We start from the raw sequence: 23521 nt of genomic DNA on the forward strand, positions 1-23521 counted from the left end.
TCAATTTCATTTATTTAAGTTTCACATTTGATGGGTAAGTATATCAATTTTCACATTTGGTTAAGTTTTCGTTTCAATCTCCGTTAGAAAGAGGTCGAGCACCTTGGTTTGGGCCTTTCAAACCAATCTCTTCCCATAGGCTCGTTTTGGTCTAAGATAATTTTGTCATCTGTTTGGTCCAATTGCCTGAACTATGATCTATCGTCGTGGGTTTGAATTCTCATCTTTTATGTTTGTCCACTTTTACCTATAGGATTTCTCCGTCAATATAACCTGCAACTTGTAGGGCTTACTTGCTAAAGTGCCCTATATACTCACCTTGAGTTTCTTGGATCTTTGCTTTGAACTTAATAGTTAACATAACAGCTGTTTTGTTGGTTTTCATTGATCTCTTCCTCCTAAAAATTTAGTTGCAAAACCATGTAACTTTCTTGAAGGAACCAATTAACTTCCTTTGACTACACCTTATCACATCTTGTACTCCATGAAAACCTCCATCCAAGATTTGTAAGTATTGAGATGTTTCCCGAGATCCTTCACTATGTCATATGATGTAATTGTTGGTACCTTGAATTTCAGTTGTAGTGCATGCATGATCTCATTTTTAAATCCATGATCTCATCTGTGAATGAAGGATCTACTTATTCGATGAACATCGTATCAAAATCTTTGATTGAATATTGCATACACTATGAACCTCTCAAGTCAGTGTTTTTTGAAACAATCTATCGATGTTCATTGACACACACTTTAATGAGTACTACATTACTTAGCTAGAATCGAGACAGTGTGCCTTCATATTTGACCAAGATATCCTCAGTGCTCTATTGTTTCCTTTTTTGTTCTCACCTGGGCATCTAACATTGATGGTCAATGCTTCATTACAACCTGTTGTCAATTGTGAGTTTCTTGAGAATACCCGTGTCTTGGTCCTCCACGAAACAAATTGCAGTGTTCAGATTAAGCACATAGCAGCATATCAAATCAACTCACCCAAGGTTTGAAATTACATAGATTCATCAATTACATGTTGATGTTCTTTTTCACTCTCTCATTTATATTATGGTGCAATGATATTCGTTCTGGTCTGGATACAAATCCAATTTTTCATATTTGTATAAAACACATCAAAATTGCCGTTTGTGACGAAATTGCTTTGGAGAGATCTTGAAGTTCGACATGTACATCTTTTCCCATAGTTTGTACTATTATGATTTGAATGATTGTTAATTTGTAATACAAAATCCTAAAAGAGTTGGATAAATAAAGAGCAATATGCTCCCTTGAAGGAATATACAATATAGAAAAACCTCCCTCTCTTTTCTAAGTGCATTTTTTTTTTGTAGTACTTCATGTTTTTTTATTTCATTTCTTTATGAATATTGAAGGTTAAATTATAAAAAATATCTAGATGTAGTTATTGATGAGTGAAAATTTGAACCACCACATAGGAAATAACTAAATGTGTGCTTAAAAGGAAAAAAAATGTTTCGATTTACAAAATCATAGAATTTAAATCTTTGGAAGTGTGGGTAAGATTTGTAGAGTAATATACTTAGGTACAAATCAGTCTCCACTCGTGATTTGTAAACACAAGAATAATATAGGTGGAAAACTTCAAATTTAGAAAAAACCATGGCTCACTCGAAAGAAATCCACTATGTGAAAACATGTTACAATTAGATATAGATTAGTTCTCTTTCAGATCCTTACAAGAGTACTCTCTTAAAGCTTTTGTACTATTTACACTTTCGAGAAGAGAATATATAAATTTACACTTTCGAGAAGAGAATATATAAAATTTTGCTAGACTTGAGCACATCTATGCATAAAGTATTTTTAATTGGAGCTTAGAACTCCTTTCATAAAATTTGGAGCCCATCATTTCTTTAAACCTTTCTGATATAAAACCAATTACCCTTTCAATATTTTGCCAAAACACAACACTTTCTGTCGTCCCCTTCAATCTATCATATAGAAAAAAATCTAACTTCATGCATATATTTTCTTAAAGGAAGAATAGTTATTCACTTAACAAATGATGATTGAACTACCTAAAGTCTTTGTTAGATGTGCTGTGCAAAGTAGGTGAAAAGTTTGTAAATTAATACAGAAAAACATATATCTTTTCATGAATGAGTGCTTTATTTTTAGCAAAGAAACTAAACAACATTCCTATACGTACAAAACCACATTTGTCTTTCTTTCTGTGTCGTCTATAAATATGGCCAAAAAACTTTTCCTCTATTTTCCACTACAAGAACAACTCCTATACACTTTTGGGAGAATATTTAGTAGCTAGCAAGATCAAAGGTTGAGAGAAATGATGAACAAGTTCAAGAAATCAGAAATTGTAGTGCTTTTAAGCCTCACAATTCTTCTAGTAATAACTCCTCTTCTTTCCTCATCCCTAAGACCAACTTATCTCTACTTCATCTTCAACCTCCTCATCATTGCCCTTGGAGTACAAGCTGGGCTTCTCAATGACCCTCCTCCCGATCATCAAGACAAGACCAACAAGCTTTCTCTAACTTCACCTGAAACCGTTGCTTCGTCCACGGAAACCTCCGCCCTCAAGAAGCATAGGGCTTTGGAGAAGGCTCACTCCGACAAGATTTCATCCGGCAATGTCAAAATGGAATCTCTTAAGAAGTGTCCCTCCGCTTCGAGTATTTTCTATATCGGAGAGGGCGATAGCGAGGCTGAGGAGACGACAGGGACGATCGAGGACGGGGAAGAGGAGGTCGTTGTCGGGGGCGGTGGAAATAATAATGGTCAAGAATTGTTTGCTCAAGCTGAGACGTTTATTGGGAACTTTTACAAGCAGTTGAAGATGCAGAAAGAAGAGTCTTGGAAAAACATTCATGGTTTCTATCAAAAACGCTTTTGAGGAAATGAATGAAAATTATATGAAAAATATATGAACACAAAGACACAAAAGAGAAAGCTGTTGTAGGTTTGTACAGTTTAATCCAGTTTTATTGTATTGTGTTTCTAATTTTACTTCTCTTTCTGTAACGAAAGCCAAGCCATAATATATATAATTTAATTTAAGAAAAATATATATGAAGATGAATCTAAGAAGACTAGCTAGCAAGGTTATATTATATCGTCTAATAGATATACATACCTAAGTAAACTGCATGGTCTGTTTGAAGGAAAAAGAAAGTTAGAAGCCTCACTCCATGTGGGTTTATGTTTGAACTCAAATGTTTGAGGATCAAGCAGTAACTGTATTAGCAATAAAATGTCAAAATGATATGTTTCAATTAAAGCAACAAAAACTATGGTAGCCATTACGGTAATCGTAACAATTACGGTAACAATACCTACGTAATTTTTCAAGCGCATTCACTTGGATTGACAATTTTAATTTGTCAATTAGTTTATCGTTTGTTGATTACAAATTTGAAAGTGGGTCCTAGATGTAAGTAGGATTGCACCACACAAGTGAACAACATCGAAAATAATTAAAAAGAGCTCACTTTTCTTATTTGTATTGATCGATCTATTATGTTTTCTATAGGAAAACATGGACTAAGCACAAAGCTTGCAAATATTAATAAAGAGGCGAGGTTGATATTGCAAAGATAGGAGACATATATGATCATTGCAACCTTGAAAATGTTGGTCTTAGGCGTTGGCCATAACATAAAATTTTAACATTGAAATGAACTAAAAGAACCAAAATTAAAATATTCTTTTATGGGCAAGGCAGGAGGTGAAAAAGATGGTTCAATGAGAGAAAATGAGATATTTTGGTGGGAAAGAAAAGCACTTTAAGAAAAAGTTATTAACTTTTGAAAAGAAATTCTTCATAAAAAAAGAAAAGGACATACCATACATACACATACCAACAATTTTGATAGGTATATATATATAAAGGAGTTGGAAAAATGACAAATTTTAAACACATACCCTCACATGGCCCATAGCTCCAATTTTGTGCTCTTCTAAAACACACTTTTAAGCTATTTTATAACATCATTTTCCTAATTTTATTCTTTACAAAAGTTGAAAAGAATTGATCTTCTCATTTTGATTAATTATAATAATTAGTATTTGTTTATTAATGTTTTTTTCATTCTCATGGTAGAATCTTTGAGTACAAATTTATATTAATTTAATGAAGTTAAGAAGAAAAAGAAGATTCAGTTATGAATAAATTACTTAGTTTCATGGTCATATTGTTGTGGTATGCATAAATTTTATAAATATTGGAGTATGATTCATCTTCAATTAATTAATTAATTAATTTATTGTTTGAACATATTAAACAAACACTCTATCCCAATTTTTGTAAGTTTAGTGTACCCCTAATATCGCAATTTTTGGTGTTTCCTTTGATGCCTGTACCCAAGTGTAGTTCAATAGAATCTCTTTTTTTCTAATTACTTTTGTTTCGAGTAGAAAAGCGAGGAGTACGAGACCTAATCATTGTTCCTCATGAGCAAGAGTCCTCTCATTTCTTCTATACTAGGTTTCTCACATCGTCTATTTGGTTAATAATTGCTTTTTGCTACACGTTTTTTAATGCGTCACTATAAATTAACATTTATAGTGTCATGATTTTGGTGTTTCACTAAAGTTGAAATTTCTTGTAGTGTATAGTACTATATTTTATAGTCTAATTAGGTTACTATTGTCTCGTACCTATGTATATAATATAAGTGTGAATGAAATAAGATATTCAAATTCCCTTAATTCTCAGCTAAATAAAAAAGTTAAAAGCACTTGTGTAATGGTAAAAATAACATCATGAAATAAAAAAATATTGTTCAATAATACTTTGGGTGAAGTTTTTTTTATTAATTTTTATTTAGTTTTTGTATGTATGTATTTAGATGTATATATGAGTAGTGTGGGTGTGGTAACATATTTGTTGCTAAGTAAGAATCTCTACCTTTTCATAGAACAAAGGGATCTAAAAAAGTTGGAAAAAGGAGAGGTTGGAGAAAAAGCCATGGCACACCTGTTGTAAAAGCCAGAATATACTACACACCAATTTGATACATACATGTATATATTATAATTTTACACGTTAAATACAATACATGTTGTTTTTTAAGATAACGACATAGATTTTTTTAATATATCTTTTTTCAGAGTATTGAATCACTAAAAAGAGAAATGAAACTTACAACGTAAAGTTACTATATAAACAAAACACGAGTTTCATCCCAAAGTCAAGACACAAAGAAAACGCAATCAAAATAGAAAGGTGAAACAAAAACTTATTAAACACAAAAAGTAAATTAAAACACATATAACTCAACGTATATCCCCCGATAGAATCCCTAAAAACCTTAAACTAAATAGTTTGGCTAACCCACTTAGGAGAGGACACGAGGTAATTACTTCATATCGACTACATGTTACTCTACCTCCATGAGATTCTACAAACTTTATGGCTCAAGTTGTGATTACTGTGAACTAAAGTTGACAAATCCAATTGAACTCTATAACCTAGTTGATGCAAGATCTTACGGAAGCATCTTCGAATCTCACCAAATCACATATCTCTCCAAATAGCCTTACTAAAAGGACACTCAAAGAAATAAAGAATCACAAGACCTAACTCTACCATTACATGTAACACAATCACTAGGGATATGATAACACTATATGAGTTAATTATATACTTAGTTTGAAGTTATTCAATAATAATACTAATTAGGGTTCGTTATGGTGTATGAATTCCCCATTAAGTATAATCCAAGTCTGTCTTGTTCATTTCAAAGGGATGGAAGAATAGTATATGAAGTAGCCCATAGTTTAGGTCTAAAAGTTGTTTCTACAAATTTTATTTGTTCATTTATTTTTATATGGTTCATACTGTCTAATTTTACCTTTTTTTTGGGCTTGAACACACAAAACTTCTTTGGTTTGTACCTATTAATTAATTGCCTTTCTGTTCTTTCTATATACTTTTTAATACAGTGGAGATTTAGGTTGGAAATGTCTATCATCATAATAATTTCTAATTAATGTTAAGATTGAAAATATAATAACAATAACAATTATTGTTTTGATTGTTATAAATATTTTAACTACTGTTTCATGGTTATAATTAACAATCTTGAGTTTTAATTTAATTTGACTGTTATAGTCTAAAATTAAGTTTAAATCTAAAATTGTTTTTTTTTTTTTTTTAAAGATTGATTAAAAAGATGTTGGTTAAATTAATTTTTTCTCTTTTTCCAAGCTCTTGATTTTCCAAAAGCAAGTTTTTATCAGATTTCATTTGAAAAAAATGGTAGGTAGCTAGATCAAGTAGGATGTCACAACAATATACATGATAAGAGGGCAGTTACGAAAGCAAGCAGAAAAATAATAACATAGAAATTGATAACCTAATTTGATGCAAAATCACCTATGTCTAGAGGGTTGTGTGCCTAGTAGAATGAAACTTCACTATCTAAAGAGTTTAGCAATTATAACGAAAGTACTTTATGTGACAGACTCTCTCTTAATTTAGTGATTCCCGTGTAGTTTGCTCTTCAATGTTTCAACTTAGGCTTCCAACTCTCTCCTCCCTTCTACAGTATACTTCTTCAAGCTTTGTATGACATCTTCTCTAATACAATATACTAAGGCTCCCCTAAGAGTGAGATCCTCTGACATTATTCATTATATTTAGACTTCTCTTAAATACAATACCAATATCTGAACTCCTCCCAAGTTCTATAATAGCTATTGAACTATAAGTCTTTGGAATAAGCATAATGATTTTCACCATCAATACACTAAAGTTCTCAAAATGTTCAATGCATCCAGTATTCTAATGAGGTGGCTAACCCTAAAAATGGATGGGAACACAATATAAATATGGCTAGCTAGCTAGCTATTGAAACAAACTTTTGGAGAAAATAAACATTATTTGCAGGAGAAGATAAATGTTGAAGATATGCTGGAGAGTAAATGCACACCAAATATGCAAATCAAACTTTCCTATATGGAAATAATATTTTGTTGAAGCAGTAACCCTAATATTTGTCTGTTGTAGACATGTTGTGCGTAGCTCAAATTTTGCCTTTAATAAAATCAGCTAACCAATGCACTAACCCAAATTTTGCCTGTACATGTGTTAACCATGGACAGCGATCAACACACATGATTTAGCACCAACAAGTTGAGTCAAATTTTACTTTTAAGGTAATGGATATTCTACGACACAACAACAATGATTGATATTTGTTTTCAAAACATTCAAACTATGGTTAGACACTTTTTCCTTTCTTAATTACAATGAATACGATGCCCAAGACTTTGCTTAAATAGTTGTTAATACACATAGAATATAATTAATATCTCTATGAAAATGGGATACTATTGACCTGCCTTAGAGGTGAAGTTATTTGACAAAAGGAACATAGACTTTACAAGGTTGTTTCCTAGCTCCATTGCGTTCCACTTCTACATATGTCTCAACCACATGAATGAAAGACAATTTCTTCCACGAAAGGAAGATGATGTTATCACTTAAATTGGCGATTGAAAGCCAACTTATAATCATACGACCAAATATACAACCAAATGAGTTGCATTAGATCAATTTTGTTTTATAACTAACTAAAGTTAGAACTCAAATGCATGCATCTCGAGTTTCATCAATCCAAGATCGTGACATATTTATCAAATCAGCCCATTTTTGTTTTAAATTTTGAGAAAAAGTATATATAGCTTTCAAAATTTATATAAGTTCTAGGTTTGTCAATTATTATTTAAACACGAAATTCTAGAGCCGTGTAATAAGTTTTTGTTGCAACAGAGAGTAAAGAGTGAGGAGAAAGAGTTTGGAGGCTGGTTTATTTATGAATTTGCATGACTTTTGACAACAAATGATTTGTTGTTGGATTTGAATGCTTAGGAGACTAATTTGGGATATTGAACATCATTATAGGCTAATCTAGTAAGAAATAATAATAAGTTAGTTAGGTTTGCAATTCATTGTTTATGATGTGAATTGTATTTTGCCCTATCAACCTAAGGAGAAATTGTAGTGATTATATTGCTTGGTTATATGGTGGAAGCTTAGTGCTCATTCTAGCATTGCTCTAGAATTTAATGTGAGGTAGATAGCATGTTTAGTGCATATTACATTCGATTTTGGAGGTTAGATAACTTGATACTTAGGATCATTGATTGGAGTTTCGATCAATTGGGTTAGGCATAAACAACGTATTAAGTCACAAGTGATAATTCAATGATTTTAATGGCATTGAATAACTCTACTCCTCTCACAGCTAAGATATTTTGGTTGTTTTTGCATCCATCTGTACTTTTTCAATTTAGTTTTCTTGTCAACAAAACCACAACCCCCGTTTTTACTACTTTTCTTAGATCGATTTAACTTTAATTTGAGAGATTCTTTCTTAGGCTCTTTGTGGTCGGACCCTGTTCTTGCTTCTGATGCTAGCTACTTGTTTTGTTGAAGTTGTTGATAGGTGGATATAAACTTTATTTGATTAATAGAGGTTCGTGTAAACAACAGTCAAATCTCTGGAACAACTGCATATTTTAAAAGGGGTCTTCAAAGACCACTCAAAATTTATTATTGTCATAATAAATCAGTAATGGTTTATTCTAGCTAATAGCAAGAGAAGGTCAACTAAGATTAAACTTATAGACATTAAATTCCTGGCTGTGAGGGAAAGAGTCCAAAGTGGACACATATCCATAGAGCACATTGATATATACAAAGTTAATGCTAACATATCCAACTAAACAAAGGGATTACAACTTAAGATCATGAGCATACTGCTCTCGTATGTGGGCTGTTTTGCAGGATTTAGTGGAGTTTGTGCTACTTCATTTTAATTTCGACATATTTCATATGTAATTTTGAATAATTATTTGATCCTAAATTAAGTTCCTTCTAATATGTCATATTAAGTTAAAACTTTGATCTCAGTCAACTAAGGAAGGATCAATAATTGGCAAATAGGGCATGTACGTATCATATTACATGTAGTTTTTGTCCTATACACCGTCTATAGTTTGATCTATCTCATTAAGCTAAGTTATATATATATATATATTAGTATTGGGGTCTACTAATTATTTTTAATTCTGATGAATAACCTCTTTGATTCATACCTAATATAGTTGGTTGACCAGTTTGCTTAAGTTACAACTCCCTTTTTACTTCCTAACAATTTTTTGATCTCGAAGTCAAATGCATTATTATTTGAAATATGTGTGGTCCAATGGGAGAGATTGTTAAAAATTTCTTATGAAATCCACATTGTCCATTAATTAATTGATTTTGTTGTTATTTTTGGTAGTTAAACTTATAATAGGAGAGGCAGATTACTACAACCCGTTTCCTTTCATCCCATAAAGAAGAATTCCCCATCCTATAAAAGGAGAAGAAACTAGGGAGATTAAACATAAAATGTGATCTATCTAAACTTGGAAAGTTATTTACCAAATAGATTCAAAGGGATCTTTGGTTGTGAAATAATCTAATTCTCTTAGATTCAATACGAAAAATAGACAAGAGTTTTGTAATTTGAAATGAGTTCATTTCATACTTCCATCATCATGTTTAATTAAAGGATGGTCATTCAATAGTCTATTATTCAAAATAGTTCAATCATTATTGAATTATATATATATATATTAAAGTAGTTGGGATTTTTATAATTGGATTATTTAATTTCATTTTTCATTTGTTAATTATGTATTGTTTGTAAAAGTATCCAACCTCGAAAATTAAGTTCAAACAGAAAACGAATAAGACCAAAACAATTGAAAAAGACAAGGCGGCTTATTAGAAGAGTTGACAATTTAAATGCTTTTCAATTACATACAACTTGCCTTCCTATCAATTTCTACCCAATTCTTTCAAATAAATACACCCAAAATTATCAACATGAATAATGTGTATAATTGTATGAACAATATCTAACCTCTTGTTTTGATATTTCTAAACGTTGATTGTTGAACTAAGCTCACCTTGACACCTAAGTTGGACCTAATTAACCATTGATCTTGAGTAACAAAACTTGAGAAAGACTTGGGGTGTATTTCTATTGTCCATTAGTAGCTAAGATGCATTTAAAAATTGATGTCCAATCATTCATCATCGTAGCTAAGGTTATGTAAAAAGACAAGGTAGTTGAATGGAGGAAGCAATCAAAATGGAAAGAGTCTTCCATTAAGATGTATGACAATACAACAACTTTATTATTTGGGGACTATATTTTGAGTCTAATTTTCATTATGATTGTTTGATATACTTGTTTAACTAAGAATGATAATAATGGTGAGAGAAAAAGGAGGAAACTTGTTGCTTATTGCAGCATATTCATCTTGTTTACTCCTCTTTGCTTTGCTTTTTTCTGCACTCTTTGCCCCATTTGATCTTCTACCATTTCATTCATGTACGTACGTCCTTTATGTTTAATTTCCTCCCTTTTTATGCTTCTGTTTATATTAATTATTATTGTTCGTTTGGTGATCTAGTTGATCATGGTATAATGTTTGAACTATCTACTAACGTGTTAAATTTTCAAGCATTCAAATGGAGAGAAGTTAGGTTTGTAGTTTAGGTTGTGATTATATTGGTGTGATTTAGGATTATTTTATGTTTAATGTTTTGGTTTGTAAATACAGTGAGATGGCAGACTATGGGAAGTTGGAGAGATGGTTTGAGCAACAATAACAAATCAAGAGTTATTGTTGATGAGAGCATAGAAGAGATGGAGCCTCTTGAACTTCTAATGGGAAGACTTGTGAGAGGTATGGTTTTTGTTTGAAGTATGAAAAATCATTTTAATTGTTTCTATACAAAAAAGAGTTAATTTACGAACTATTGCTATTGAAAATTGCATCAACAGGGAGTTTGGGACAAAGATTATAAAAAACTATCAAAGTTGCAACGTGTTAATGTTTTACTAATTTTCAAAAACAGAAAACAGTTTGAGTGAAGTTAAATATTATTTGGTGGTTTACATACAGATGAGGATCATACCCAACTAGAAAGAACAGGATTTGCTTGTCATACAGATTTACATTCCAAAGTATGTTTGACAAACAACCCAACAAGAATCAACAACACCAACCTTGAATTCTACATCTCAACCAACAATGATTCTCAACAAAATAACTTTTCTCCAATCTTAATTCATCCATATGCAAGACAGGAGGACAAAATCACCTTAAGAGATGTTACTCCACTCCAAATCATATTCCAACCAAACAAAACCCTTTTACCTCTTTGTCAATTCATCCATAATGTTCCTGTCCTCATCTTCTCCACCGGTGGCTTCACCGGCAATCTCTTCCACGAGTTCGACGAGACCATCATCCCTTTGTTCATCACTTCTTACCACTTTCAAACTCGGGTTCGGTTTCTCATTACCGATCACAAAACTTGGTGGGTTCAAAAATACAACCGAATTCTCTCTGGTTTATCTCGTTTCAATGTCGTAAATCCAGCCGAAGATGGATCTGTCCATTGTTTCAATGGAGGTGTCATAGGATTGAAATTTCACAACATTTTATCCTTGAACAACACTGATATTCCCGGGGGTTATTCCATGTCGGATTTTCGGAGTTTCCTGAGACAAACCTATAACTTAAAAGTGAATAATGTGAGTGAATTGAGCGGGAAAAAACCAATGGTGATGTTGATATCTCGTCAAACCTCAAGGAGGTTTATGAACGAAGGAGAAATGGTTGAGATGATGAAGGAAGTTGGGTTTGAAGTGATGACAACAACGCCACAAAGAATGTCGAATTTGGACAAGTTTTCGTCGGTGGTTAACTTGTGTAGTGTGATCATTGGGGCACATGGGGCCGGGCTAACGAATGAGGTGTTCTTGGCAAACGGCGCGGTAGTGGTGCAAGTGGTGCCATTCGGGCTTGATTGGCCTTCTACATATTTCTTTGGGAAGCCAGCGGCTGAGATGGAGCTTCAATATTTAGAGTATAAGATTGAGGCAAAGGAGAGTTCTTTATGGGATAAATATGGAGAAAATCATCCGGTTATTAGAGACCCTGAGTCCATATTTGCCCAAGGTTACTTTGCTAGCAGAGCTATTTATATAGATGAACAGAATTTGAAGATAAATTTGACTAGGTTTCGGGATACTATGATTCAAGTAAAGAAATTGATCGAAGAAAAAAGAGGAAGTTGGTGAACTGAAACACGAAACTCGTCTAGAATAAGTAAAGTCACTTTTTGTGCATCAACAATTTTTTTCTTCCAACTCGTTAAATAAAACATTCTACTATGGAACAATTGTACAATTCGATCATAACATCCCAAAATTTCTCTATTTTCAAACAATATAGATTACATTTACACATCATGACAACCTAAACTGGTTGCCTTGAATTTTACATTGCAACCAATACTTATTTTGATACAATAACTTGTACTCAGAAATGCAAGTAGAATCATGGTTTACAACATACCCACCTCCAAGATATTCAAGGAAAATGAGGGCATCAGAAAGCATAAACTTACTATACAGTTATGCTAGATTATGCCCAATTGAATAATATAGAAATTAGAGATACTTTCTTTTCTGTAAATCACGAATCATCAAAGAGGCTGCAGAGTTCTCCGCCTCTTTTACTCTTGACTTCTCATCTCCGATTATAGAGTGCGTATCATTAAAAGTGGAAATTTTAACACAGCAAACAAATCTTCTTTCATGTGGGCGTCCAAGAACTTCTTTACTGCAAGTAAGAAATCCATGAGGTGTTTAGTGGTTGAACACGTTGGAAAAAGGAGATGATCTGCGTTGAACTTTTGTTTCTGACCCAAAAAATGACTTGCAATAAAAGCGCAACATTCTTCTAGAGCTTAAACTCAAGAAAAAAAAAGAGGATTTTTTTAAGCATACTATATATACATGAAAGTACTACATTCAGGAGAGAGCAGAGTTAGAAGCAAAAATATGAAAGAAAAAAACCTTCCAAACAAAATAAAATTTGCATTTAGCCTTAATATATATTTTTTAGTTAAAAAAGAAGAAAACACTCTAATTATTACTACTTTCCAAGGAGCCCTGAGGCTTCACAAAAGGTGTACGTCTTATTTTGTGAGCGTCACCTGAAAAAGAAATGTGCCAGACCTGATCCTTGAGCCTAGGCGTGTGTCCAGGAAGACCTTTTAAAACAATACTCAATATAATGCAAACAGGTATCCAAGAGTTCATTCACATAAAAAATCAACATCTAAGAAGGAAAAGTAAAAGGAAGCAAACCAAGTTTGTGTAGTTTTACTCATACAAGGTAAAAGTATATTGCACAGAGGGTGGAGATTCAAAAGAACACAAGTTTTAACAAATCAGTGTATAGATATTGTTGGAAACAAGAGGCTTTGTTGATAGTTTATTGCGTTGAGAGTATTTTAATATTGTAGTTTACCCTAAGTTTATTTCCTTTTTTGTATTAATGCTTGCTAAAACTTATAAAGTTATCTTCCCTTGTAACTTTCAATGTGTGTGAAAATAATAAAAAGTTACTCTCTATCGTGGTTCTTTCTTCCTGTTTTAAGGTTTTTCACGTAAACCTAGTGTTCTCTTTTTACCATTTAACAAATATATTAACATCAAATTTAGCTGAATAGTTCAATGTCATTGCTGAAACTAACATCATGCCTTGTAAAAAACAAAAAAGAGAACAGGTGAGTAAAGAGAACAGGTGAGTATTGACAACTAAAATGAATCTTAAAATTTGAGAGAAAAAAATAACATGTCCATGAACAGAAAGAATGAAAGTAGTTTGGTGAAGATATAAGATTACAAGACTACAATTGAAGCAGGCAAGCCTAAAAAGGTGCATTTCATCATAATTATTGAAGAACTCAATTTCCCACTTGGTTAGAAAGCAGATATATAAGTTGGAGTGTTCATACTTGTAAATGAAAAATCCACAACTACAACATCTAAACTACCTCCTAATTCAGAGTCCAAACAATGCAAGTATGCAACGTCTCAAATATCATATAGTATTTACCTGTAACTTGGACTCTGCCACTTTTTCCTGCAACAAAAATCATGTAGCTTCTGCTTTGCCCCTTCAATTTCAAACGAACCATCAATACCATCAATAGTTACAGCCCTTTTAATTTTGGTATCCGTAGAATCCGACAGTATGATAAGAGCTTCTCGGGCAGCATTAAGCCTTGCGATTGGTTTTTGCTTCGAAGAGCCAGAAGCAACAAGCCTACGGTCAACATAGACTTTCGCGACGTACGTGGAACCCTTTTCCTGATTCTCAATATGAACCTGCTTCCCTTTTTTCTGGCAATCTTCAAAGAGCAGAGTTACAGGTTGGGGATCTGCCTCTAAGTCTTCAGGAGTATAGATAGGCTTTAAAAAATCCTTAATAATCTACAAAATATTGAAAAAAAAAGAAAAAAAGAGAACTAATTGGTGTGTAGCTAGTAAAAGTAATAATATTAAACATACTTCAAATGTAACTAAGAACTCACCGCCCATAGTTTTTGAAGATCAAACTCAACATCTACATAGATAGCACCAGCCACAGATTCCACAATGTCAGCAAGAACTTTAGGAGCCTTCACCAATCCACCATAGGGAATTGAGTTGTCTTCTAGAGCGACGGCATCGGCAAACTCTCTAACATTATCATCAAGATCGTCTGCGTTGCGTCTAACATAACTATACAATCTATGGAGGACTGCAACACGAGCAAGCTTCTCGGTGCTAACGTTAGCAGCTCTAAGTAAAGTGAGTTGGCCTTGATTGAGGTCCGGATAAAGGGGAAAAAAGTAAGTGGAAATAGCGAGGCCAATAGCTGAATCTCCGATGAACTCGAGGCGGTCATAGGAGGGAGAGTTGAGGTAGGAGGAGTGGGTGAGGGCTTCTTCCAACAGCTTCTTGTTCTTAAACTTATAAGATAGTATGCGCTCAATTGGTGTCATGGAGTTCCTCAATAAAAAAAAAAAAGAAAGAAAAGAAAGGAAAAGAAAAAAGAATGCTATCATGGAGGATTCTCTAGGTCAGACCTTAAACGCCGGCGACGGTGGTTGGACTGTGAATCGTTTGAAGAATGGAGAAGGAGGCGCAGGTGGGAGCTGAGTGAGTGGAAGGGAAGGGGTGAATTTCTGTGTATATTTGGGTAAAGTGCATCCTAACAAAAAAAAAAAAAAAAAGAGGTCCACGTCAATACATTTGACGATGTTATAAACTTATTATTGTTACAGTTATAAACTTATGAAATTCTAAATCTTTACATATTTTTGCTTCCAAAAGTATTGTAATAAATACTGGACTGGGAATTTGAACTCAGGACCTCTTGTCCATAGGAGCTTAGGTGTCAGTTGAGCTAAGCTCATTTCATTTATTTATTTACGTTTTGCATGTATATATTTATATGTGTATGCGTGTATACATGTATGGTGTGGGTGGTAACATATTTGTTAATGAGTAAGAGTCTTTGTCTTCTCATAGAAGAAAGGGATCTAAAAAGGTTAGAGAAAAAGCTACTATTTACCTTGCACATTCCCCTTTAAAGTTTAGCTTGCTTCTTAAGAAATGGAATAACCCTACTCACTTTAATGGAATAACTTGGGTTTGATTGAAATACAACTGAAATCTCATCTCCAGTTTATCTCGTTACAAGGTCATAAATCCAACTGAAAATGGAGTAGTTCATTGCTTCAATGAAACTATAATAGAACTTAAATTCCACGACATTTTGTGGTTGAACAATACTAATGTTTTGGGAAGATATTCAGTGTCAGATTTTTGGAGTTCTTTAAGATAAACCTATAGTTTAAAAGCGAAAAATGTGAGTGAAATGAGTGGGAAAAAAAAACCAACGGTATTGTTGGTATCGAGAAGACTATGGATGAAGGAGAAATGATCGAGATGATCAAGAAAATTAAATTGGGTTTGAAGTGACGCAACAATGCCTCAAAGGATGTTGAATTTGGACAAGTTTTCATTGGTTGTTAACTTGTGTTGTGTAATCATTGGAGCGCATGAGAACCGGCTAACAAACAAGGTGATTTTGATGAACGGCACGATGTATGTACATGTGGCATCGTTCGAGCTTGATTGCCCTTCTTCATTTTTCTTTGACTGACTTTCAAGATACTATGATTTAAGTAAAATAGTTGTTTGAAGAAAAGAGGGAGACAGTAAATTGAAGCACAAAACTCATATAGAATATGCAAAGTTACTTTTTTCTTTCCATGAATCCTAACCTGTTACATAAAACAATTACTACAGACAAAAAAAAAGGTGGTGTAAATTCAATAATACATCTCAAATTTATCAAAATGATTAAGTATATTTTCAAATTAAAAAATAGTTCAACGATAATTTACATATAATCGTTTTTATGAAGTTGGAGGTTTAACTCTTCCTACTCTTTATTATACTAAAAGAAAGAAAGAAATGTAAGTGTACTATTTTAGAACGCCAACTTCAATTTTTACATCTAAACTAACAATGATTCTCAACAAACAAATTTTCGCCAATCTTAATTCATCCATTTGCAAGACAAGAGGACAAAATTAGCTCGAGAGATCTTACTTCACTCCAATTAATCTTCCAACCAAACAAATTAAAGCCCTTTTACCCCTTTTGTCAATTCGTCCATTATGTTTCTGTCCTCATCTTCTCCACCTGCTCCTTCACCGGCAACGTATTCCACGAGTTCGACGAGACCACCATCCTTTGTTCATCACTTCTTACCCTTTTGGAACTCGGGTTTGGTTTCTCATTACCAACCACCAAAATTAATGGGTTTGAAAATACTACTCTAGCTTTATCTTGTTACAATGCCATAAATTCAATTGAAGATGGAGTTGTTTATTACATCAATGGAGGTGTTGTTGTAGGACTTAAATTCCACAACAATTTATCATTAAAAAACAATGGTATTTCCGGAGGTTATTCGATGTCGGATTTTCTGAGTTTCCTAAGACAAACCTATAATTTGAAAATGAAAAATGTAAGTGAAGTAAGTGTGGAAAAAACCAATGGTAATGTTGATATCTCATCAGACATAATGAAGTTTATGAACGAAGAGAAAATGGTTGAGATGATGAGATTGGATTCCAAGTGATGAGGACAACACCACAAAGAATGTCAAACTTGAATCAAGATTTTGTCAATTGTTAACTGTGTAGTGCAATTGTTGGGGCATATGGGGCTAGGTATTGAACAAGGTGTTCTTGGTGTCGTTGGAGCTTGATTGGCCTTCTACCTTTTTCTTTGCAAAGCTAGCGGCTGAAATAAACCTTAAATATTTGGTGTGTAAGATTGAGACAAAGGAGAGTTATTTGTGGTAAAAATATGAAAACAAATGATACGATTATTAGAGACTCTGAGTCCATATTTGCCTAAGGTTACTTTGATAGTGAACTATTTATATAGATGGACAAAATTTGAAGATAAATTTGACTGAGTTTCAAAATACTATAATTTAAGTAAAGAAATCGATTGAAGAAAAAACAAAAAGTTGGTGATTTGAAACACAAAATTATACATAATATTATCGTGCATGAACCATTTTGTTGTTCAAACTAGTTAAATAAAAAGTCTATCATGAAACAGCTCTGTAAATTCAATAATATGTCCCCTAGTTTGCAAGGGAAAATAATTGAAATATACTTGTTTCTATGATAGTGTTAAAAGACAAAGAAGAGGTCTACCGTTTTACATATATGATTGGTTTCAAAATACTTAAAGTTGGTTAAAAATCAAAAGTTCCAAACTGTTAACACTAAAGTTGGATAAACCATTGGGATAAACCATGGAAGACCAATGCATACAAGATATAAAACTATAGTAAACTTTTCAATTTGAGACTATAAATTACAACCATCCACAATGCCCCTAAATTCTAAAATTGTTTCCAACAAATTGTAAGGTCCCCAATTATTCACACATGCACGATCCAACTGGGATGAAAGATAGGAGGGGCTATAAATATATATAGTTAGGGATAGGGTAGCTAGGTTATTTCTTTTCTTCTTTGTGGTGTAAAGGTTGCTGTAGCCGAAAAGGGTCTCCAAGCTTGATATTAGAAGGCTGGTATGTGTTCTGATATGTTTTCTTTATTATTGTTATATTGTGACTGTTGTAATCATTTTTTGGCTTATATATAAATTAAGGATCATCATAGTACTGTCTTTGTTTAGCCATTGTTGGGGTATTTTAAGTGTTATTCTATTAGGTAGAATCACACAAACATGCATTAAATATAAAAACAGATAGATAATATTTACAGATCTTGACAACCTAAACCGGTTGGTTTGAACTTTACATAGCAAAAAATAATCATTTAGATACCATAACTTCACTAGGAAAGGCAAGTAGAATCATGATTTACAACATACCTACCTCCATGATATCTAAGGAAAATGAGGGCATCAGGAAGCATAAACTCACTGTACAATTATGTTAGATTCAACCCAAATTGAATAAATATATATGCATTAGAGATGCTTTCTTTCCTGTAAAGCACGAATCATCAATGAGGCTGCCGAGTTCTCTGCATCTTTTACTCTTGATTTCTCATCTCCCACAATATAGAACGTACCATAACAAGTGGCAATTTTAACCGAGCAAACAAATATCCTTTCATGTGAAGGTCCTAGATCTTTCTCCACACTGCAAGCAAGAAATTCATAAAGTATTTAGCACTAGAACACGTTTGAAAAAGAAGGACAAGGAGAAGGGAAAAAGATAGTCAAATAACTTCATGGTATGTAAATGATCTCTCTGAGTTTTATCTTTTGTTTATGACCCGCACAAAACGACTCGAGATAATCCGCACAAATATCGAAGAGTTCTATTCACATAAAAAATCAATGTGTAAGATGGAAAAGGAAGGGAAACAGGCCTTTAGTTGATAAGGTATGCACAGAGGGTGGAGATTCAAAAGAAAATAAGTTTTAAACAAATAAGTGTACAGATATAATAACATTAAAATTAATTGAGAAGGTCACTGTCGTTGCTGAAACTAATTTCTCTAAAATAAGTGAGCATTGATCAGTGAAATGAATCTTAAATTTAAAAAATGCTGCAACTTTTACAATGAACAGAAAGAATGAAAATAGTTCGATGAAGATACAAGGTTACAATTGAAGCAGGCAGACTTTAGAGAAAAAAAATGCATTTCATTATAAATTACTGAAAAATTCAGCATCCTACTTGGTTAGAAAGCAAATATATAAGTGAAGGTGCATGCTTTTAAATGAAAAAGAGACAACTACGACATAAAAACTACCTCCTAATTCAGAGTCCAAAACAATGCAAGTATGCAACATCTCAAATATCATACAATAAAAATATATACCTGTAATTTGGTTTCTGCCACTTTCTCTTGCAACAAACATCATGTAGCTTTTGCTTTGCCCCTTCAATCTCAAACGATTCATCGATACCATCAATAGTTACAAATGTTTTAATTCTGGTATCCATAGAATCCGACAATTTGATGAGAGCTTCTCTGGCAGCATTGAGCCTTGCGATTTCTTTTTGCATTGAAGAGCCGGAAGCAACAAATTTACCATCAACATAGACACTCGCGATGCTATTGGATCCGTTTTTCCAATGCTTAATATCAACCTGCTTTCCATTTCTTTGGCAAACTTGAAAGAGTACAGTTACAGGTTGGGGCTCTACTTGTAACTCTTCAAGAGTATAGATAGGCTCTAGCAAACCCCTAATAATCTACAAAAGATTGAAGACGAAAAGAAAACTAATTGGTGCCCAGCTAATAAAGTAACAATAGTCATACTTCAAATGTAACTAAGAACTTACCACCCATAGTTTTTGAAGATCAAAATTAACATCTACATAGACAGCACCAGCCACTGATTCCACAATGTCAGCAAGAACTTTAGGAGCCTTCATCATCCCACCATAAGGAACGGAGCTACCTTCTAGGGCAACAGAATCAACAAACTCTTTAACCTGAACAATAAAAAAAAAAATACAGACATGAAGTTAAAACAGGGCAAAAAAAAAAAAGAAAAAAAAAGAAGATTTTTAGGAACAAAGGAGAAGTGAAGGTTAATTTGAAGACCTTATCATCCATAGCAGGTGAATCGCGCCTAACATAGTTATACAATCCATGGGTGACTGCAACACGAGCAAGCTTCTCAGTGCTAACATTAGCAGCTCTAAGTAAAGAGAGATGGCCTTGATGGAGGTGGGAGAAGCGAGAAAAAAGTAATTAGTAACAGCAAGGCCAATAGCTGAATCGCCGACAAACTCAAGACGCTCATAGGAGGCAGAGGCAGAGTAAGAGGGGTGAGTGAGGGCTTCTTCTAAGAGACTCTTGTTGTTAAAGTTATAGGAAAGAATGCGCTCAAGGGCAATGACGGAGGATTCCATAGAAGAAAGTTTAAAAGGGAAATACAAGAGAGAAGAAAGTAGAAAATCAAACAAGGTGTGGAAGCAATAATGAGAGGAGATGGATGGATTTAGGAATGGTTGAGGAAGGTGAGAGTGAGAAGAATGGAGGAGTGAAGGGAAAGAAAAAGGGTTTTTCTAGGGTTTACGTAGAGGGAAATTGGGAGAAAAGGAAAGTGTAGACCATATTTGGGAACCCCGTTGAAGCCCATCCCGTCCCTTTCTTTCCTACCATTTTTAAATCTTTTATTAATCTATACTATATATCTTTTTCTTTTATAGTTTATTTATGTGCTTTTTCTTTTACACATACAACAAAAGTTAGTGATTAATTAGTCACACACCTACGTATCGAATACAATCTCTCACCAACCATCTTATACTCTTGTATCAAACCTAAACAATCTTATACTCTTCTACTTAATCTAAATGATTTCATAGCAAGTCTAAGTGATCTCATAGCAAATCTAAACAATCTTGTACCAAATCAAAATGATCTATTAGTTATAGTGGTCTATCTCTGATAGAAAATTATTGACCGTTTAAATATTGGTACATGATCGTTGATCCTATACCAATATCATTTAGGCCTTGTACAAAAAAAAGAAATAATAAGAAATAAGGAAGAAGAATAAAAAAAATTTGAAAGAGAAAATGAAGAAATTGGTAAATACTTACATAAATAGCCATAATATAGAAGAAATAATATAACAAAATTAATAATATGAAGAGGTGATGAATAGATTGTAAAGAAGAAAAAAAAGTGAAAATAGTTAGGGTAAACCTAAAAGTTCATAATTGGCGTTTTGTTATATTTATTAAAATTAACTTTTATTCATTGTAATTTACCTTCTAACTTTATTTTTTAATTTGAAATTAATCACGAGAATTATTGTCTCATTTATCGAGCTATTCACATTCCCTTCTTATATTAACTTATTCCTTCCCACCTTTCGAATTCTTCTTTTTGCCTTTTAACTTTATTCTTCAATTTAAAATTAATTATTCTCTTCACTATTCACATTCTTTTTTCATATTTACTCTTTTATATCTTTTTCAACCTTTCAAATTTTTCCTTTTTAAATTTTTGAGTATAAATATCTCATTCTTTTTTCTTTTTTTCTTTTCGTTCAGGTTCACAAGTCACGAATAAAATGCTAAGCGTGAAAAAGAAATCAAATGATAGATAAGAACATCTTTTTTATTCTTTCATCTACACTATTTTCTCTAGCAATTTTTTTTATATGATTGGCAAACAAAGATAAAAATTTATTAAGAATTTTCGTTGCATTCCAAGTGTTTTTAATAAAATTATTAAGAATTTTTGTATGATGATAATGTTTTTAATTATTAAGATCAATTTCGGTTGCTCTTTCCAATCATACTTGCAAATGTTTGTGGAATGAATTTGGGTAAAAGATCATTTTTTGGTATTTGAGACCATCAATATGGATGTTTCCTTTATTGATATTTTCATTATTGACTTTGTTATATTTTTGTACTTCAAAAAAAAGACAAGCACACTCTGTTATAGGGATTTTTTCTAAAAATAATGTAAAATTTGAAACATATTTCAAAAATAGGGTGGATGCAAAACTATTTTAAAAAATAGGTGTTTTGAGGTGAAGTCGTGTACCCCGTACACGACTTCCATGCAGTGGACCCCACATATTCTATTTTTTTTCTTATTTTTATATTTATACTACACTGGGCCCCACATTTTTTAATTTTCTCATTATTTATATACGTGGATCCCACACACTTCACTTTTTCTTATTATTTATATATACATACTCACATATAATATAATATATATTATACATTCAAATTCTAAAAATATCTTTCTTTATTAAATTAATTAATTTTTTATTTTATCTTTATATATATTTAAATATCACAATCTTCAATCTTCAATTTTTCTTATTAAATTCATTTTCTACTTGAATTTAAATTTTTCTTAATCAAAATTACACATATCTTCTTTTCCAATTTTTAATTTTTTTTAAAAAAACTCATATATTAACAAATATGTTATTAAAAATATATTAAACAAATAAAAATAGAAATAATAATAATAATTTATATATATATATATATATATATATTTAATAACTCAATCTTCAAATTTTCTTATTAATTCATCTTTTCTAATTTAATTTAATTATTTCTTAACCAAAATTATATATATCTTTTTCTAATTTTCTGTTTAAAAAAACACATATATTAACCAAATATGTTATTAAAAAATACATTAAACAAATAAAAATAATAATAGTAATTGAAAGAAGTTGAAATGTACTCTGAAAATAATAATAACAATAAATTTGCAATTCAAAATTATCCATTAAGTTTTTAAATTTAATTTGTAATCGAACCAATTTTTGTTTTTTTCCTTTTACCATAAACATGAATTTCTTTTTATTCAATTATCAATGTGTCTGGCTTCAAGTGTTATTATTATTATTTTTTTAGTAATTTTAACTTATCTCAATTATTATTATTACTCTTTTAATTTGTTTAATATATTTTTAATAACATGTTTTGTTAATATATGAGATTTTTTTTAAAAAAAATGAAAATTGGAAAAAAAATATATGTATAATTTTGATTAAGAAAGAATTAAATTAAATTAGAAAAATGAATTTAATAAGAAAATTGAAGATTGAAGATTGTGATATTTAAATATATATAAAGAAAAAAATAAAAAAAATAAATTAATTTAATAAAGAAAGATATTTTTAGAATTTGAATGTATAATATATATATTATATTATATGTGAGTATGTATATATAAATAATGAGAAAAAGTGAAGTGTGTGGGACCCACGTATATAAATAATGAGAAAATTAAAAAATGTGGGGTCCACTGCATGGAAGTCGTATACCCCGTACACGACTTAACCTCAAAACACCTATTTTTGAAAATAGTTTTGCATCCACCCTATTTTTGAAATATGTTTCAAATTTTACATTATTTTTAGAAAAAATCCACAGGTTGGATACCCTAAAAAACAATTTGTCTAACCTTATAATATTTAAGGTTCATGAGCACAAATTAATAACATTATGATAATAGAAAATAGAAAATTGATCAAAAGCTTTAAACATTAAATATAAATTAATTATGTGCATTAGTTGCATGTTAAGTAGTGTTATTTTAT

The 23521-nt window shown here is 31.8% G+C and overlaps 2 protein-coding genes across 3 annotated transcripts; one reads left to right on the top strand and one right to left on the bottom strand.

The window, feature by feature from the left end:
* Positions 1-10036: 10036 nt before the first annotated feature.
* On the top strand, positions 10037-12269 carry LOC101206708 (alpha-1,3-arabinosyltransferase XAT2). Of its 2 annotated transcripts, none has more exons than XM_031882460.1 (3): positions 10037-10169; positions 10621-10746; positions 10966-12269. In XM_031882460.1, the coding sequence occupies exons 2-3, from the start codon at positions 10635-10637 to the stop codon at positions 12147-12149; spliced, it is 1296 nt and encodes a 431-aa protein (XP_031738320.1). In that variant the 5' UTR covers positions 10037-10169; positions 10621-10634; the 3' UTR covers positions 12150-12269. The 2 variants fall into 2 exon arrangements, with proteins under 2 accessions (XP_031738320.1, XP_004147554.3); XM_004147506.3 differs by lacking the exon at positions 10037-10169 and adding an exon at positions 10214-10388.
* On the bottom strand, positions 12267-20596 carry LOC101206949 (ribonuclease 3-like protein 3). Its single transcript, XM_031882943.1, is given in 8 exon segments — positions 12267-12693; positions 13978-14354; positions 14456-14983; positions 18440-18611; positions 19300-19676; positions 19767-19919; positions 20032-20174; positions 20177-20596. Coding segments are annotated over 8 exon segments (2088 nt in total). The 5' UTR covers positions 20343-20596; the 3' UTR covers positions 12267-12521.
* Between the last annotated feature and the right edge of the window lie 2925 nt (positions 20597-23521).

The sequence above is a fragment of the Cucumis sativus genome, chromosome 3 (genome assembly GCF_000004075.3).
Source record: "Cucumis sativus cultivar 9930 chromosome 3, Cucumber_9930_V3, whole genome shotgun sequence".
In the NCBI taxonomy this organism is placed as follows: Eukaryota; Viridiplantae; Streptophyta; class Magnoliopsida; order Cucurbitales; family Cucurbitaceae; genus Cucumis; species Cucumis sativus.

Bases quoted from the DNA above. Each gene is read 5' to 3' on its own strand.
- LOC101206708 (XM_004147506.3), top strand. From the start codon at position 10,259: ATGATAATAATGGTGAGAGAAAAAGGAGGAAACTTGTTGCTTATTGCA. The intron at 10,389-10,620 runs GTACGTACGTCC...TTGTAAATACAG, and splicing joins TCTTCTACCATTTCATTCAT to TGAGATGGCAGACTATGGGA. The intron at 10,747-10,965 runs GTATGGTTTTTG...GTTTACATACAG, and splicing joins AATGGGAAGACTTGTGAGAG to ATGAGGATCATACCCAACTA.